Source organism: Bidens hawaiensis, unplaced genomic scaffold (assembly GCF_021521415.1).
Source record: "Bidens hawaiensis isolate Kalapana, Puna unplaced genomic scaffold, B.hawaiensis_p1.1 tig00005976_1, whole genome shotgun sequence".
Lineage (NCBI taxonomy): Eukaryota > Viridiplantae > Streptophyta > Magnoliopsida > Asterales > Asteraceae > Bidens > Bidens hawaiensis.
Genome location: NW_027491395.1, coordinates 485,958 through 503,412, shown reverse-complemented (window position 1 = coordinate 503,412; position 17,455 = coordinate 485,958). Strand labels below are relative to the sequence as shown.

Genomic DNA, 17,455 nt, shown 5'->3' with positions numbered 1-17,455 from the left:
ACTTAAGAGGCACTCTTACTATGTCATCATCTGGAATTATATGGCCAACTGTCACATATACTCTCACATATATAAATATAACAAATCAGTATTTTCTTTTTATGGGATAATATATATAGCACCAGTGCTTCAACCTCAATATAATACTCTTTCAAAAGAAAATGGTTATAAATATTCAAATGTAATATTACTTCTTTCTGAAACAACAAATATATTTTTTATTCAAAATATTATGACAAAACAATATCTGCCTAGTATATCTTTATTTTACTTATCTACTATATATTAATCATCTACTCTTCAAAATAAATTGACTAGATTTACAAACTTGCCAATAAACTCATCCATCAACACAATATTGAACAATATAAAGTTTAAACTCAAAACTTCTAAATTATCTAAGAAGCCTTTAATTTATGTGCAATTCAATCTTTCTAGATTATACATCGTCTTCACTTGATTCCTCGATCTAGCTACTAGTTTTCGCAATATCCACGAGTAAGATTCATCATTCATGTGATGTATTTCTACCTAAGCATGGAAGTAAGCGACAAAAACACCTTTTCTTCACACGGAATGGTAATCATGTCAAGATCAAACCCGAACTCTTCCTCGGCTTGATGGAGGAGCATCTGGAACTCAGGATGTGACAAGAACGATATTGGGACGATGTATCGACTGCGGTTCATGCCAACGTAGACAACAAAGTGGCCTTTCGGGACGTCTTCGTAGTGCTGGTGTTGCTTCCTAGCCAAGCTTGAACACCTCTTAACTATGTGCTTTAAAACTGTTGTTTGTGAGAGTTTTGTTGAGGTCTTCTTAAAAGCCATTTTAAGAGCTCACACTTGGTGCAACTTGTTTTTGTTGAGGCTTTATGTGCTTTTAGGGTCTATTTATACACACAAGCAGACACATATACGTACATAGATATAGATATATGAGAGAGATAGAGAGAGATATGGTCATGTGGGTATGTTGGTGAAAGAAAGAAGAGCGCAACCGCTTGTTCTTTTGTTTTTTTGTGGGGTGGGGAGCATTAAGCATTTAGAACATGTTAAAAGGGTTTATTTTCTTTTGTAATTTTCGTCACTATACTATCATAGTACCTTGTGGATTAATTTCTGAAATTACGATAATCGTTATCCGAAAACTTACGAGACGCTGTTATCATGTAAATCCATGGGTTACTGGAGTGAAGTAATTAAGGCAAGGGTTTCAGGCCTCTATTTCTCTATGAATTTCAAATTTTAAAAAGTAATAATATGTAAGATATTTTTTAGTTTTGAGATTCTTTAACGATAGTATTTGTGGTCTATAATGGGAATCATAGAATCGAAAACATTTTTTTTAATGAAAATGAACCTAATTTTTCTATGTGCTAAACCCGTGTAAATGTAAAGACAACTAGGTGCAAACCAATGAAATCAGATAAATCCTAGCTTGTAATGGACACGTTACTTTCAAAAGTTTATAATACAAAATCATATTATATTGTATGCTTGTCACTATCATCCGTATATATAGATTATCCTTGTAAGTTATGTTTTCTGATTTATGCTTTTGAGCTAATTTATAGTGCTGGGAAGACATAATCTTTATCGAAACAAAAATCTTGGGATTCATCTTAAGAAGTTAAAGGTTGTGGATAAGTGTATGTGCGTCTTAAGGATGACATGTTGATCTCTTTGTCTCGGTCTACTTTGTGAAGAAAAGGTTGTAAAATTTTGTGTAATTGGATTTGGATAGCCACTAACAAAATAGAACAAACGAATTCTTTTATTGGCTAGTTATTTCAGAAAAATAAAATTGTTTAATTTTATTGGCTAGTTATTTCATTACGTACTACCATTATTATCTCTTAATTTTTTGTAACAACGTTATCTCAATAAAAGTTTGTGTATACGCTATAGCTATATAGTTAATCATCTTCATATCTTTTGATAACTATAATATTTACATACATTTACAAAGTTATATATATATAAAAGTAGAGGGCTAAAATGAGAACTTAAATTGGGCACTCTCGGGTATTGCTGGGTACATTCAAGAAAACCGTAGCAAGCTGTTTGAGTTCGCCAATCAGGTTAGCATTTGGGATCGTTAACCCGATGAAGAAGATGAATGAAAAGCATTAAATATGGACAACCGGCTTAGAGTTTTATCACTGGAACACCGGTGCAAGTGGTTTGGGTAGCACATTGTGACTGATTGTTTTTGGGTTCTTTGTGTTATGTACTTCCCGGTTCCCACCCTTACAAATTGAATATCTAATCCACACTACCTATGACTTCATACTAATTAAAAGCTATAAATGAAAAGCAAAAGAGTATATATATATATATATATATATATATATATATATATATATATATATATATATATATATATATATATATATATATATGTTAAAATGTTCTTTCATGTCTTATATGATTCTGAGAAAATAATTTCCCGTAACATGTACATGTGCATTTTCCAACGATATACACATGTTTGTTTATTTATTTATTTACTTTTTGCTACATGCACATGTCTATGTATACAATTGAATAGTAATTTGAGTTTTCACGCACACATATATAACTATACTATCTTGAGTTTTACTTACACATGTGTACCATCAATGATATCAGCATATATTTTCTACGTATGTGTGCAGCAGCAACAACAATGCATATGCATGGATTTATATATTATAAAATCACCAACAGATTTATAAGAAAAGTTGAGGGATAATACGGGCTAAAAAATTTTGTTCATACATAAAACAAAGAAGAAAAGCAAGTCTTTATGTTAAAAATGTATTTGGCAAGAAAGTTGAGTTTAGAACTTAGAACTTGAGCTTTTAAGTATTTTAAACAGGCCAGCCCGGCCCCTATATGTCAAACACAGTGAACCCGGCCCGAAAGGCTTCCACCAAATCCTAACCCAACAATCTTCCACTAAACAAGCACATGTTATTGTGTATATTGCGTTGAGTCACTGGATCGACTAAATCTTGAATCAACTTTAGGTCTTGTTATGTCATTTTCCAAGTTTGTCTTTTTTCCTAGCTTGTACTTTAGCATCTTTGTCCTATTCATATAAAAACAATATGTAAAATAGTATCTGTGCAGTCTTTGTGTTTTAAGACTCATGCAAGGCAGGAAATCTAGTAACAGCTGATAAACCTTTTGACACCACAGATAATAAAACATACATCCAATTGGTATTAGATAGATACACAATGGGTCATTTGGATCCCCAGGTGAAGATGCACTTTCAAAGCTTGAACAATAAACTTTAATAACTTCTCTAGTTAAAAAATCATCACAAGCGAAAAAAAAATTCACGATGAATGACAACAATTATTGACACGATAAGTAAAACGTCAAATTGAGAAAGTTTTGAGTTTCTCACAAATGACTTCTCACATATCGCCAAAATGAATTTAATTTGTAGGATATTATTTTTATTTAATTTGAACCTTGGTTTATATATATATATATATATATATATATATATATATATATATATATATATATATACAGGGAAGGATTATTTTAAGAATCATGATGAGTTTTAAGAACTTTAAGAACTCAATTTTGAACCACACATTTAATTAAATGATATGAAACATGTAGCTGAGATTAAATGTATTAAAAAAATGAAGCATGAGAGAGAATAAATATTTCTGATAATTACACAAGTTTAAACGTTAGTTACACATGTGTAAAAAGTCGATTCGGTGTATAAAAAAATACCGTAATTTTTTGTACATCACTTACACTTACGTATTACACATGTGTAAAAAAATTCGAAAAAAAAAATCGTTACACTGAGTCCTTTCGAGTTCTTAAAACTCAAATTGGTTCTCAAAAGAAATCAATCCATATAATATATACATATATATATATATATATGTGTATATATTATATGGATTGATTTCTTTTGAGAACCAATTTGAGTTTTAAGAACTCGAAAGGACTCAGTGTAACGATTTTTTTTTTCGAATTTTTTTACACATGTGTAATATATGTAAGTTACATACACGTAAAAAAATTACATAATTTTTTACGCACCGAGTCGCAAAAGAAAGATAAAACCCGAATCACAAATTAGTAGCTCTTTAGTTAGTTCATGATATATATATGAGAAAAGAGAAAGTGCTCTATGTTAACTTTTCGAACCATTGCATTTCCTTTTTTGCAAATATAATATCAGTTGATATTCCAATTCAAATATTAGATATTTATGACTGAAGCTTTAATGTTGGCAAATATTCAGTTGTTGTCTAGTGAAAGCAAGTACCCAAAAAGCCGGCTTGTAATAAGATGAAAAAAGAAAATGTATGAAATACTAAAAGATGCACACTTACAATTTTAATATTTGGTTGCCAGAAGAATGTGCAGCGACAATCAAATTTCTAATCATTTCCAGCATATAGTAGTAGACCCTTTCATGTTAAAATCCTTGTATAAGCTCAAAATCTGAAATGTTATAAGGGATTGTCTCAATATCTTGAATAATAACAACAATTTGTAATATAATATTATAGCAATTGTAACCATTACTAAAGCCATGTTTTATTTTTTCAACAAGTTCAAGCAAGAAGGTAAAATAAAAAACTAACACTAAATCCCATAGCTCGCCTTTTTCTGAAGCTCAATGTAGCTTGTAAATCACTTGCAATCAGCTTCCATGATTTCTCATGTATCGAATAACTTCATAGAACTACTCCATATCAAGTTTGATGCCACTTTGCCTTTTTAACATTTCAATTTGCATCCGTTGTTGTGCCCGCGTTGAGAGATAGAAGAAGTTGTTTTAAGATTTCATCAGCAGAAACTTGTGTAATGAAAGATATTTGAATATCGATCGGTTTATGTATTCCTAATTATTTGATTGATGCGCACAAACTTGAATCGTTTGGATTGAGTGATTGTGAAAAGCTCAGTTGTAATGAAGCAACAGTGAGCCATGTTGTTCCAAGTCATTACCAATTGACAAAATAAGTGATGACAACAATGGATCAGGTTCTGCATTAGTGGACTTACCTAAATATGAAGAGCCCCCTAAATAGAGATTGCAAATTTACTTCTCTGGTTCTTTTCTCGAATGGAAGAATATATATGAATTATCTAGGGGGGTGCATGAACCAAAAAGTTGAAATGTCACAAAATAACCGACCCGTAACCAAAATAATCAAAATAACCAAACCCGACCCAACACAAAACCGAATCTGGGATTTAATCCAACATGAAGTCCAAATTTTGTTAGGCCAAAAGACAAGTTTAATTTTGTTGATACATCATACAAAAACTTATGTACACAACAGTACCCGAAATTCAAAATATTGAAATATAAAGGTTATGTGTCCAAAAGTCAACACATTCAACATGTATTACAATGAACATAGCTTACTCAATGGTATTCACTTGTTTAAAGCATATACCAGCTCTTAGATGCAGCTATGACTTCAATCATCACCACTTAGTTTCCATGGCAAAGGAGGCTCATCATCATCAACATAAAGAGATGGGAGTCATGGGCTCAGATGAGGAAAAGTGACATGTCAATAAACATAACCTACATCACATTACGACTACTCACATTCTTATCATCAAATCAAGCCAAAAGGTTCAAAGTCAGAAATACATAACAGAATGCGCCACACATGTACTGGGAACGGAAGGGAAACGACAATTAATAGCCAATCGACAACGAAGGATTGCCCACACTGGAGCACTGCCACCGCCTATGATTCGTAGATCGAATCTGGCAACAGTCGGTAGCGACAACCAGCATTATAAACCTCAGCTTTAACAGCCATTATTTCCCAACACTGGAGCACGTCAACAACCACACGATCGTTGCCTTAGGTTCGTAAATCAAACCCGGTAACATAACAATCGCGATAATGGAAGCAATCGGTGGAAAACTGAAAGGAAGAAATCAAAGAGTGTGGTGATAATACGTGAAGAGAAGAACCAGGTTATTGAAAAGTTCGTGGAAACATGTAGTTTCCAGAAGGACCGTCCAAAACAAACAATGAGAGATTGCCAACATTAACGCGGTAGGGGCTTGTACCACACACTAAAATCTGTCGAGGTAGTATAGTAACAAACCGTGAGTACTGCCGACCATTACAATTAATATATATATATATATATATATATATATATATATATATATATATATATATAATTTTGTAAATTTTAAAATCCAAATTTATAATTAGCTTTTTCATACAACTTTTGTTAAACGTGTCTGTAGATGTAGGGTACTAAACCTACCCATAAACATAACGTACCTCCGCTGGCTATTGGTTCATGCGTCATGCAAAGGTCATGGCGCTAGGTATTATATCTCCAGGCGCCAAACATTCCCTGACACCTCGGGAATGGGAGCGCCAAAAATCTCCATAAGCATTAAGCAAAAAGGAGGTATATTCAACGTAAAGAACGCCCAGCAAATGAGAAATGAACAACACATAGTCAATAGTACTACGTAGTACGACATGTCAACATCAGATGACAATGATGTCCACCAACTATCCTTAATGCACGTCCATAGAACTTGATTGGTGGATTGCCTGTCAGGGCAGGTGGTCATATCCTCTCTCTTCCCTCCAATAACTATAAATATTAAGCTACCTCCAAATGGTAAAAGATCCAGAATTTTACATACTATTACTCTTTAGAAAAGTATTTACACATCGATACTGATTCTCACGCCTAAGGGTGGTTATGAGAGGATCCCCCGATATCTCCTCGTAACGATCAAACGGTGTTTTGTTTTGTAGGTGAACTACTCATTTGAACCGAAGAATATTTAACCCACCGTGGGGAATACGTAATCATCACCCTTAGACTAAGCAATTAGACTGAAGGGGGATTTGATGTTTCTGACCCAATTTCTTGGTTCAAATGAGTGAAAAAATACCCACTAAGGAGGTTGGCCCATGCTTAAACACCAACCGTGATGAAAACCTGGATACAGACTTTGTGATTCGTAATGCTAAGGACATCGCTAACGCGTCCAACCTTTGGCTACCCTTCACAGTAACAACTCCAACCAGGTTACGACCACGAACACAATCACAAACGCCTCTGCCACCGAGCGTCTTGACTTGGTGGGAAGGGGAACAAGAAAACTCATGGCCAGAATGCAAGAAAATTTGTCAACTATCGTCCAACCTAGAAACTTGTTCGGCGGAGCTGTGAGCAGTAATAGGCAGGACGAAGAAGACAAAGATGATGACGAATATGAACCAACTCCTGGTGTGCGCAAAACAGGAGAATTACCATTTGAGAAAACACAACAACGAGGTGGCCAAACAAATAGCCAAGTCGAGGAGCGCAATAAAGCCCAACGCTCACGCCATAGGCTTGTTCGTCTCTGGACAATTCAAATTATGAATAACGCTGGAAAGATCCTGATCATCATGATGCGTCCATCAAAAAACTCATTAAATACCACCCCGAAGCGAACGAGGACTTTTCAAAGCCATATAGTCCAATAGCCTCGTTGAGAAAGTTGAAATTCATCAGAAGGATCGCGGGCAGAATTACCAGAAAACCCAAAGATACCGCCGACAGTAGGCTAGTACGATGGTCTATCTGATCCATATGATGATCTATAGAGCTGTATTGTCGCGAGTCTAGTCTCAGGGTGGACAACACCACTCTGGTGTCACATATTCACCTTAACACTCGTAGGAGCAGCGAGAGCATGGTTTGAACGCCTACCAGAGGAGCAAATCATCAACTGGGATGACTTGGCCAACAAGTTCACCCAACATTTTAGCCAACAACGGCGCCACATCAGTGACCGAGCAGATATTCTCAACGTCACCCAAAAGAAACAATAGAATATTTCATTACAAGGGTTTAACAAAAAAATGGCTCAATATCAGCGAAGTGGGCGAAGAGTTCATGCGGGCAGCTTTCCGCCCAAATTTGTAATGTGATGACCTTATTCGCACCCTCACAGGGCGAGATGGCATGCCTCAAAGCTGGGATGCTATCATGAAAACGACTAAATGATACGCACATAAAGAAAAAAGCTTGAGGAAATAACTATCGCGTACTGACACACGAAATGATATTAATCGAGCTCGCCAAGGCAAGAAAATCGGCTTTGTGTGGTCACGAATAAACCAAGAGCCTCAAACAAAGAAAACCACTTCGAATGAGGCACATAAAAATAAACAAAAGGCGCATCCGCATCTTTACAATAGATGGACGCCTCTGACCAAAAGCCCTTCACAGATCATGTATTTAGAGGGCATTGAGTTCAAAAAGCCTCCGTCGTACAAACCAGGGCCAAATACTGATACAACAAGATACCGTGACTATCACGAGTAGCACTGCCACACAACAAATCAGTGCTCCAACCTTAAAGATGCTATTGAAGAGTACGTGTGGAGTGGAAATATAGAGCACCTGGTGAAAAACATTCGGGGAGGCGGAAAACTGAACGCAGGCCATGACAGCGGGAGACCGGGAAAGAAAATTAAGGATCTCCACGCCAAAATGATTCTGGGTGGCGCCGAAAACAAAAAGCGCTAACAGACAGAGCAGGCCACGTGGAAAGAAGAGTAATTCATATTCCCAATGTTGAAAGGCGGCGCTAACAATAAGGCACCGCTGGTGATCACCTCCATTTTCGATCACAGCAGAACATCCCGTTTTTTCGTGGATGCGGGAGCGACGCCCGATATAATGTACCGACGGTATTTAAACTTGCTGGAAGAAAGTGACAAGCGTCACATCATTCCCGTGAATGCACCAATAACAGGTTTCAACCAGAGTACTGAATACCCATTGGGCCAGTTGATGTTCCCAGTCACGCTCAGCGACGGAAAACATTCAAGAACGGAAGACGTAGATTTCCTCGTCATGGAAACTAATCCCAAATTATGATATCATTTTGGGAAGAGAAGCGATTGAAGACTTTAATGCCAACACATCCACGACGCACGGGATATTGGGAGTACCAACTCCCACATGGGTGGAAATGATCTGCCCCAATCGTGAGTGCCACGTGGCAGACACAAACGACCCGCCGAAAAAACAATGAAGGCGACAGGTCATGTGGAACCGGAAAAATGGGTAGTCAATGGTAAATTCCCAGAACAAACCATCACCATGGGACCCACACTTTCTAATTCCAGTCACTTAACACTCAAAAGGCTTCTCTTCAGCTGTATTGATGTATTCACTTGTACATCCACCGACATGACTGGCGTAACACGGTCTAAAGCAGAAAACTAGTTGTAAGTTAACCCATCATTTGTGCCAGTCGTACAAAAAAGAAGGAAAATGGGGCCAGACCAGGCGAAAGCTTGTAACGAACAAGTGCAACAACTCCTAGACGCAAGAATCAATTCTCATGATCCATTACAAAACATGGGCCACCAATCCCGTCATTGTACCCGTAGCAAATGGACAGTGGCGGATGTGTATAGATTTCAAAGATCTGAACAAAGCTTGCCCTAAGGATAGTTATCCTTCACCCGATATAGACTTAAAGGTAGACGCACTAGTACATTTCTACTATAATGATTTCTGGACGCATGCAAGGGATATCACCAGATTCATATGGCGGAAGTGGACCAAAAAAAACCGCATTCCTTACAGATAATGGCACATACTGTTACAAAATGATGTCGTTCGGGTAAAGAATGCAGGGGCCACTTACCAGCGCCTGATAGATCGAGAATTCAAAGAACAGTAGGAGCAACTTGGAAGTCTACATGGATGATCGTGTTATCAAAAGTAGCAATGAATCAGCGCTACTGAAAGACATTGAGGAAACTTTCAAGGTGCTTCGAAGGATTAGCATGAAAATCAACCCAGGTAAATGCTCCTTTGGAATGGAGGAAAGAAAATATCCTGGTGTAATAGTTACTAGAAATGGATTCGGGGCCAATCCGGAAAACGTGGGAGCCATTGTTAAAATGTCTTCCCCTGCCACGATCAAACAAGTCCATACGCTAAACGGACGATTGTAGCTCTGAATAGATTTCTGTCAAATCATGCGGATAGGTCTTTCCCATTCGTATCAACGTTAAGGAACTGTCTCAAGAAAACGCAGTTCCTATGGACGGCGGAGGCAGAAGACGCGTTCCAAGAAATCAAATTGCGTCGTGCAGAACTCCCAACGCTAACAACGCCTACACCATAGGATCCGATAACAATGTATCTAGCCCCATCAGATAGAGCAGTTGGTGTATTAATACTTGTAGATAGGGACAAAGTCCAAAAGCCAATCTACCACGTTAGCCGCACACTCACAGACGCGGAGACAAGATATTCTTCCTTAGAAAAATTGGTCTTCGCATTGGTTCAAGCAGCGCGTCGCTCGTGGAGATACTTCCAAGGCCACCCGATCAATGTTCTCACCAATTACCGGTTACAAAATGTGCTTTGTAAGCCAGAATTCTCTGGCAGACTAGACAAATGGGCTATCGAATTGGTAGAGCATGCGATAGAATACAAGCCAAGACCCGCTATCAAAGGGTAGGTCCGGGCAGACTTCATCGCCGAGGTAACAGCGGCACAGGAAAAAGAATGCCAAAGGAAAGCGGAACCTCCCGTAGAGCAATAGAAAGAGCACGTTTAGCAGCTGTACACTGACGGCGGATCAAACGATGAAGGATTAGGCACAGGGCTGAAGCTGGTAGACCCAGAAGGCCACAACTTTAAGTACGCCGTCCGTCTCGACTTCAAAAGTATGAATAAACAGGTATAACGTGAAGAATTTCTAGAGGGTCTCAGAATAGTAAAAAAGTTAGGGACTAGACACCTGGAAGCCCATGTGGACTTAACGTTGGTGGTGAACCAAATTGAGGGTACATATGAAGCCAAAGACGACAAAATGGCTTCATACCTCACGCAAGCTAAAGCGCTCATGCTGAACTTCACAACATGCAAATTAAAACATATAAAGCGAAGTGAAAACAAACAGGCATATGTGTTTAGCAAGTTGGCATCAGTAAGCTTTGAACACTTGGAGAAAGACATCCGCGTTGAAGTCCTCAACAATCCTTCAGTCCCCGCCAAAGATGTCTGTGTTGTTTCTACAGGCGACACCAACTAGATGACACAAATCATCAACTTCTTATCCTCGGACGCATTTCCCTACAACAAGGTGGAAGCCAAAAAGATACGCCATAAAGCACTAAATTATCAAATGAAAGAAGGAATTTTGTATAGGTGATCTTACCTGGGACTACTCCTCCAGTGTGTGGACCTGAAAGATGAAAATTATCTGCTTAGAGAAACTCACGAAGGTATTTTCGGAATTCACGCAGGGCCAAGAATGGTGGTGAAAAAAAATTATGAACGTGGGGTATTATTGGCTAGATATGCACGTGGATGCAGAAAAAACAAATACGCAAGTGTCGCGCATGCCAACGACACGCGCCAAAAACCCTTCGACCAAAAAACAACATGATACCGATAACATCGGCGCGGCCATTCCAGAAATGGGCTATTGATATCATAGGTCCGTTTCAAGAAGCGCCATGGCGAGTGAAGTTCTTAATAGTCGCCATAGACTGCTTCACCAAGTGAATTGAAGCAAAGCCACAAACAACTATCAACGCCACCAGCGTTAAGAAGTTTATTTGGGAATTCATCATCTACCATTTTGGTTTACCAATGAATATCGTCAGCGATAATGGTACGAAATTCGCAAACCAGCGCATTAAATCCTGGCTTTCAGAGTTAAACAAACATCAAACGTTCACCTCCGTAGCACACCCATAAGGGAATGGTGAAGTCGAACGCGCTAAATCGTATCATCGTTGTTGGTATAAAGAGGATTCTCTATGGTTACAGGCCAAGATGGATAGACCAAGTCGCACACGTACTTTGGGCCATTCGCACTCAAAAGAAAACAGGTAGCACAGAAGCACCGTTCAGTATAATATATGGCACAAAAGCAATGGTCCCGGTGGAAATAGGTCTAACCTTACCCCGCGTCTTGGCGGCAGGTGAAGATAATGATAAGCAAAGGCGCATAGACCTTATGCTTTTGGAAAAACGACGGGAGTTAGCTGCAATGCGTGAGCAGAATTACAAACGTGAGCTCCAGAAGTATTAAGATGCAAAAGACAAAATTTGTGAGTTCAACGCTGGAGATTACGTCCTTCAACAACGAGGCATCAAGAGCGCATGCGCCAGAAAAATTGTCACCAACTTGGGAAGGGCCTTATCAAATATAAAAAGGTCATAGGAAAAGGCGCATATGCACTGATTCAACTCGATGGCTCACCGGTTCCAAGAACATGGAACGCGGCGTAACTACGAAGGTGTTATATGTAAATCGATTTCATTACTATGTAAAAGCGGGCTAAGGGCCGTGTGTTATTAATGAAAATAATACTCCGCGATTGACAACTTTTGTTTGGCGAAATCATAACATTCAAATACAAAAAAGAATATGAAAAATTCTTGAAACAAAAAGTTTTTCATTAACATAAGGAAATATTTACAAAAAGCAAATACCAACATCCGCTAAACAAGATACAAGGATTTACAAAAACATCCTATACTCATATACAAAACTAATCTAGACGAGGAGAAGCTTCATAGTCTACTATGTCTTCCACTTCCTCCACCACCGAATTTAGACGCGAAACAACATAATCTTCAGTCGCAAAAGAAGGACTTTCCTTTGATGGCTCTAACAACTCCTTCAACTTCTGCATGCCATATTCCTCCTTGGCATACTGAGTGATGAAAGAAAAGATGGGAAACGAAAGCGCATCGTATTCGAGCTCGGCATCTTGATACTCCGATTTAACATCAACGCCATGGAGCGCGTAGAGTTCCAGGGGAAGTTGATCTCGTACATGTGTCACAGCCTCCTAGAATCCCGCCTTGTGCCCCAAATGTTGCACAACCGTCACAAGCTGCCCAACGATCTTGTCATTGCATAATCTATTATGATGTGTTGGGCAACCTACAAAGAAAAACATATATAAGAAGTAGCACAAATAATAGAATATATTGAAAAAAAAGTTATAACTTGCTGATGCCTTGCTTTAGCAGCCAATCGCGGTCGCTGGCAGCGGCGACACACTGAGCTGTTAATGACTCAATGGTCTTCTCACGAGTGGCAATTGCGTAGGCCAGCTTTCCCGCATCCGCCTTCCTAACCGACGCTTCAACATCCAATTCTTCAACAAGATCTTCAACCTCCAATTCTTCAACAAGATCTTCCGCCAGCTTGCCATCTTGTGCAGGTTGACGTTCTCTTGCTCATGCTTGGAGGCAACCTCCTTTGCTGTTAGAGTTCGAGCGCGTGCATCAACAAGATCCTCGTTAGATTTATTCCATGAAGCCTGAAACTCTTTATAACGCTCAGCGCGCTCACGGGCATACTCTGCAAAGTCTGCCTCAGCCTTCGCTAACCTCCCATCAGCAGAAGCCAGAGCATGGTAGTGCCCCGCCGCTTCACAGCCCACCTTCCAGGTGACATCCTCTCCACTCTTCACAAAAATCTCCATCTCTCTGATGGAAGAATAAGCCTCAATCGTTTCATAATGCAGAGCTCGGTTATCGCGAATGAGCTCTGCCAAACTAGAGAGACCTCAGACGGTGTTGTATACGGCGTCAGAAACCAAACCGTCATGAGGCTGGAACTTGCGAGCAACACGTTCCCTAGGAGGAAACGCATGCTCCAAAAATTCGGCGCATACAACTTGATATTTAAAATTAGCACCGTGAGTGATGTTCCACTTGGGCTAATAAGTTTGATTAGCCTCAATGGAATCATGAGGGTTTACATTTACATCCCCCGCCACGCCGCAAGCACCGCCTCCGCTGCTGCCATCAAGATCAAAAAAATTACTGCTTATAAGTTGCCCACAGGCAAGGCATGGCCTCAGACAAGTTGCCCAGACTCGTCATCATAGGCTAACAAACCACCGACGAGTTTGTTGTCAAAGATACACCGTCTAGCGCAACAACTTCAGTTTATCCCTTCTTGCCTGGGTGCGCCTTCCGAGCCTCTATAAAGCAAACAAGAGTTAAGACCAAGTGAAATGGAAACAAGCAAGAAGAGGACCTAGCTTAAATACCTGGAGATTTAACCTGACCACTTAGCTTTACGAACCTGCCAAGCCAGGGCTTCTTGAAAAGAGGAACTTCCTCCTCTTCCTTGTCACCGTCCATCACCATGAACCCCGCATGGTGTGGGACGGTGAACGCTCTAGCGCTCACCATGGAACCAACCGAGGAACCATGGGACACCAGTATACATAAAAGTTCCAGGGTAAAAGACTAGAGGAAACACAATGTCTTCAACAACCTGCCTGCTGACGGTTTGGAGTGAATTTGTGTCCACGACGATCCCGTACTTATCCAGAACCGTCGCCGACGACACGAGAGGCGGGCCAAATGGCACATCAGAGATGACGATGTCATCGTCCTCATCCTCCAAAAGGGGCCTTTTCTTAGGGCCCTTTAAGGAGGCATCCATCTTCCTGCCACCGCCTTGTGACTCCTTCCCTCTACATTTACGAAGGTGCAAAATATGAGATCTTTTACCTGTAATATACGGAGACATGCGTCAGTATGTTATATGGTTTAGGTGATAATGATATGGCATCAAAGTAACTTACTCTCTCTTGGGTTAACAAAGCTGGGAGGTGGCGGCGGCCGAGGTGGTAGTGTTTGGTTCATAGGAAGGGGAAAATAAAAGTTATGAGCCGTCCTGGTTAGGATCGACTCCTCCTGGGAACCTAGCTCCCGCCGGTAAAATATCTCCACACCCTCAGGCGAAGGTTGCAACTGCAGCAACGGATCCTCCACCTCTGTAATACAGTAACAGCCATAAAAAACAAAAAAACAAAATAAAAGGAAAAAGGAAAACGATTATAGCCATTAGCCTTGACCACCATTCCGGATGTATAGCACCATCATGGGGTCGCCCCAGATGCGACTCATCCCAAACAACACAAGCGCACGCTCCGGATATGAACGAAGCAGAGAAAGGCTCTCCTTCAAAACCTTATACAAGTCCGCACCCGAATACAGAACCGGTTTAGGTACAAGAAGATCTTTGCCTTCTGGAAAGTGCATCGCATGAGAAACCACACACTCAGTAACGTAGAAGAAGATACTCTTCCACTCGTGTTGGATTTTGGGCGCGTCAAGAGCTATGGATTTGGCGCCAGAACGGACAAACATATTATACTAGCCCTGAGAGTTGTCGCACTGGTAGAAAGCCACCAACTTGTTATCCGATGGAGTTACACCCAGACAGTGACAAGTAAACTCGAAATGGCGAAGGCGCGGCATTCCAAGAGGATGTACCTGTGTCAAATACAAACCAAAACACATCCAGAACCTCCAACAGGAAATGGGTTATGGGCAACCGAAAGTTTCCAAGCACAAAAAACTCCTTGTACACAGCAATCTTGCCGGAAGGAGCTTGCATCACCGTTTTGTCTTGAGCCAAAAAAACCAGCTAAAAAATGGGGTCAATGCAGATATCCTTGAACACCTCGTCAAAGTCGGAGCGCGAGATCTGACACCCAACAAACTCCATAGTATGAGGCCGCTTAATACCTTTCTTCTTATCCGGCTTAGAAGAACCAGCCATATATGGTGAAAACCGGGCAAAAAATAAAAGTTCGTCGGAGCAAATGAGAATTTGAGATTAAAGGAGAGAAAATTGAAATGAAGATGAATAGGAGAAGAATGAAAGCACAACACCTCCTTTTATACACATCTCAGTTAATTTCATCGAGTTAAATCAAGGTAGATTACACATGTCAACCAATGGGAGTAAGGTACGTGAAAAACAATGTACGAAAATGTGTTACAGCTGGGGCGTCACCGGGATTCACGCCCACGCGCCAGACGCAGACGAAAAAAGTACATGCAAGACGTAACCGTTGAAAAACATGTTACATCTCACGCGACTTTATCTTGACATTCATTAAATACATCTCTCTCTGCCAAGGACACGTGTAATTTCAAATATAACCACAACACTTGATAAAAATCATAATACAGTTATAACGGAAAAAGGCTCTGTCTAAGGAAGGTTCACAATAACCTCCCGCAAAAGGCTCCACTTAAAAAAGATTCACAAAAACCTCCCACCATAAAAGGCTCTGCCTAAGGAAGGTTAACAAGAACCTCCCGCCATAAAAGGTTGCGCCTAAGGAAGGTTTACAATAACCTCCCACCATAAAATGGGTCTGCCTAATAAAGGTTCACAATAACCTCCCTTCATAAAAGGCTCTAATTACGGCGCTACCTCACGGAAAATTAAATCCCACAGCGGAATATACTGGGGGAAACCTTCATGGAACACCCAACAACACCGACTCAGTCCATAGTTCCCCTCGTTTGAAGGCAACAATGGACTGGGGGGGGGGGACTTGTAGAGGTAGGGTACGAAACCTACCAATAAACATAACGTAGCCGTATTCCGCTTGTCAAAGTTCGCTGGGAATCTAAACGTGGTCCCGAGTTCACTTGGGGACGTAAAGATTAAATGGAGTCCCAGTACCCGCACCTCTTCGTTACGGCTTTGTTCCTAATTTCGGGACGAAATTTCCTAAAGTAGTGAATGTTGTAACATTCGGGTTTTCTTTTTTATATTCTTGTAATTATACCCGACCCGTTTAAGGGTTCGGGTCACTCATTTAATAAAACCAACGCATTTATTAAGTATTTTTATTGTCTTAGTTTTATTATTTAATAGTTACATATTTAAAACTTACAAAAAACTTTTAACTTTCACCCAAACACAAACTTTAGCCCATTCTCGTTTCCATCTACAAACTTCAGGGGGCCTGATATGTAAATTATGGTATTAAAATAATATTTTAAAATAACCCTAACCACCCTCCTTGTTCAGACCGGTTGACCCAAACCCCAAACCCGACCCGGCGCACCCAACATCTTCAAAATCATCAATTCCCGCTCGTTCTTGACCGATTATCTTAGGAAATTAGCATATTAAATTGAATAAACGCGTAACCGACACTCAATTTTAGTAAACACGTGTTAACTAGTCCGTATTGTGAGCAATTAACCTTATTAAATCCCAAAAAACCCTAACTCGTGATCATATATAATCCCTTCGTATTAGATCAATTAAATTTGCAGAAACCACATCCTCTACGTTGCGACCCTTTCCCCTAAAACCAATTCAGTTGACAACAACATATCAGCACCTAACTGAAGCCACTTCTGGCCGTGGCTAGCTCGAGCATTCTCACCATCTTACCGAACGTTACAATTCAATTATCAGGTATGGTTGAGATCGCGAATCATTGTAGAAAAAAATCCCTAACCTTGTTTGATCGAACATGGTTCAGATTACCCAATTGGATAACCTAGGGTTCTTATCGTCTTTTAATTGTGTTTTTATATTTTCGATTCTGTTATGATAACAAAGGATTAATCTGGTTCAGTTGGCTTGATCACGCATATAACAATGG

General features: G+C 39.8%; 1 protein-coding gene and 1 pseudogene across 1 annotated transcript; one reads left to right on the top strand and one right to left on the bottom strand.

Annotated features, from left to right (window-relative positions):
- Positions 1 to 456: 456 nt before the first annotated feature.
- Positions 457 to 985, bottom strand: LOC143631233 (auxin-responsive protein SAUR50 pseudogene; annotated as a pseudogene).
- A 10,775-nt stretch (positions 986 to 11,760) lies between these two features.
- Positions 11,761 to 12,093, top strand: LOC143631238 (uncharacterized). Its single transcript, XM_077100059.1, has one exon. It carries the CDS (start codon positions 11,761 to 11,763, stop codon positions 12,091 to 12,093), a length of 333 nt encoding a protein of 110 aa, XP_076956174.1.
- The last annotated feature ends 5,362 nt before the right edge of the window (positions 12,094 to 17,455 follow it).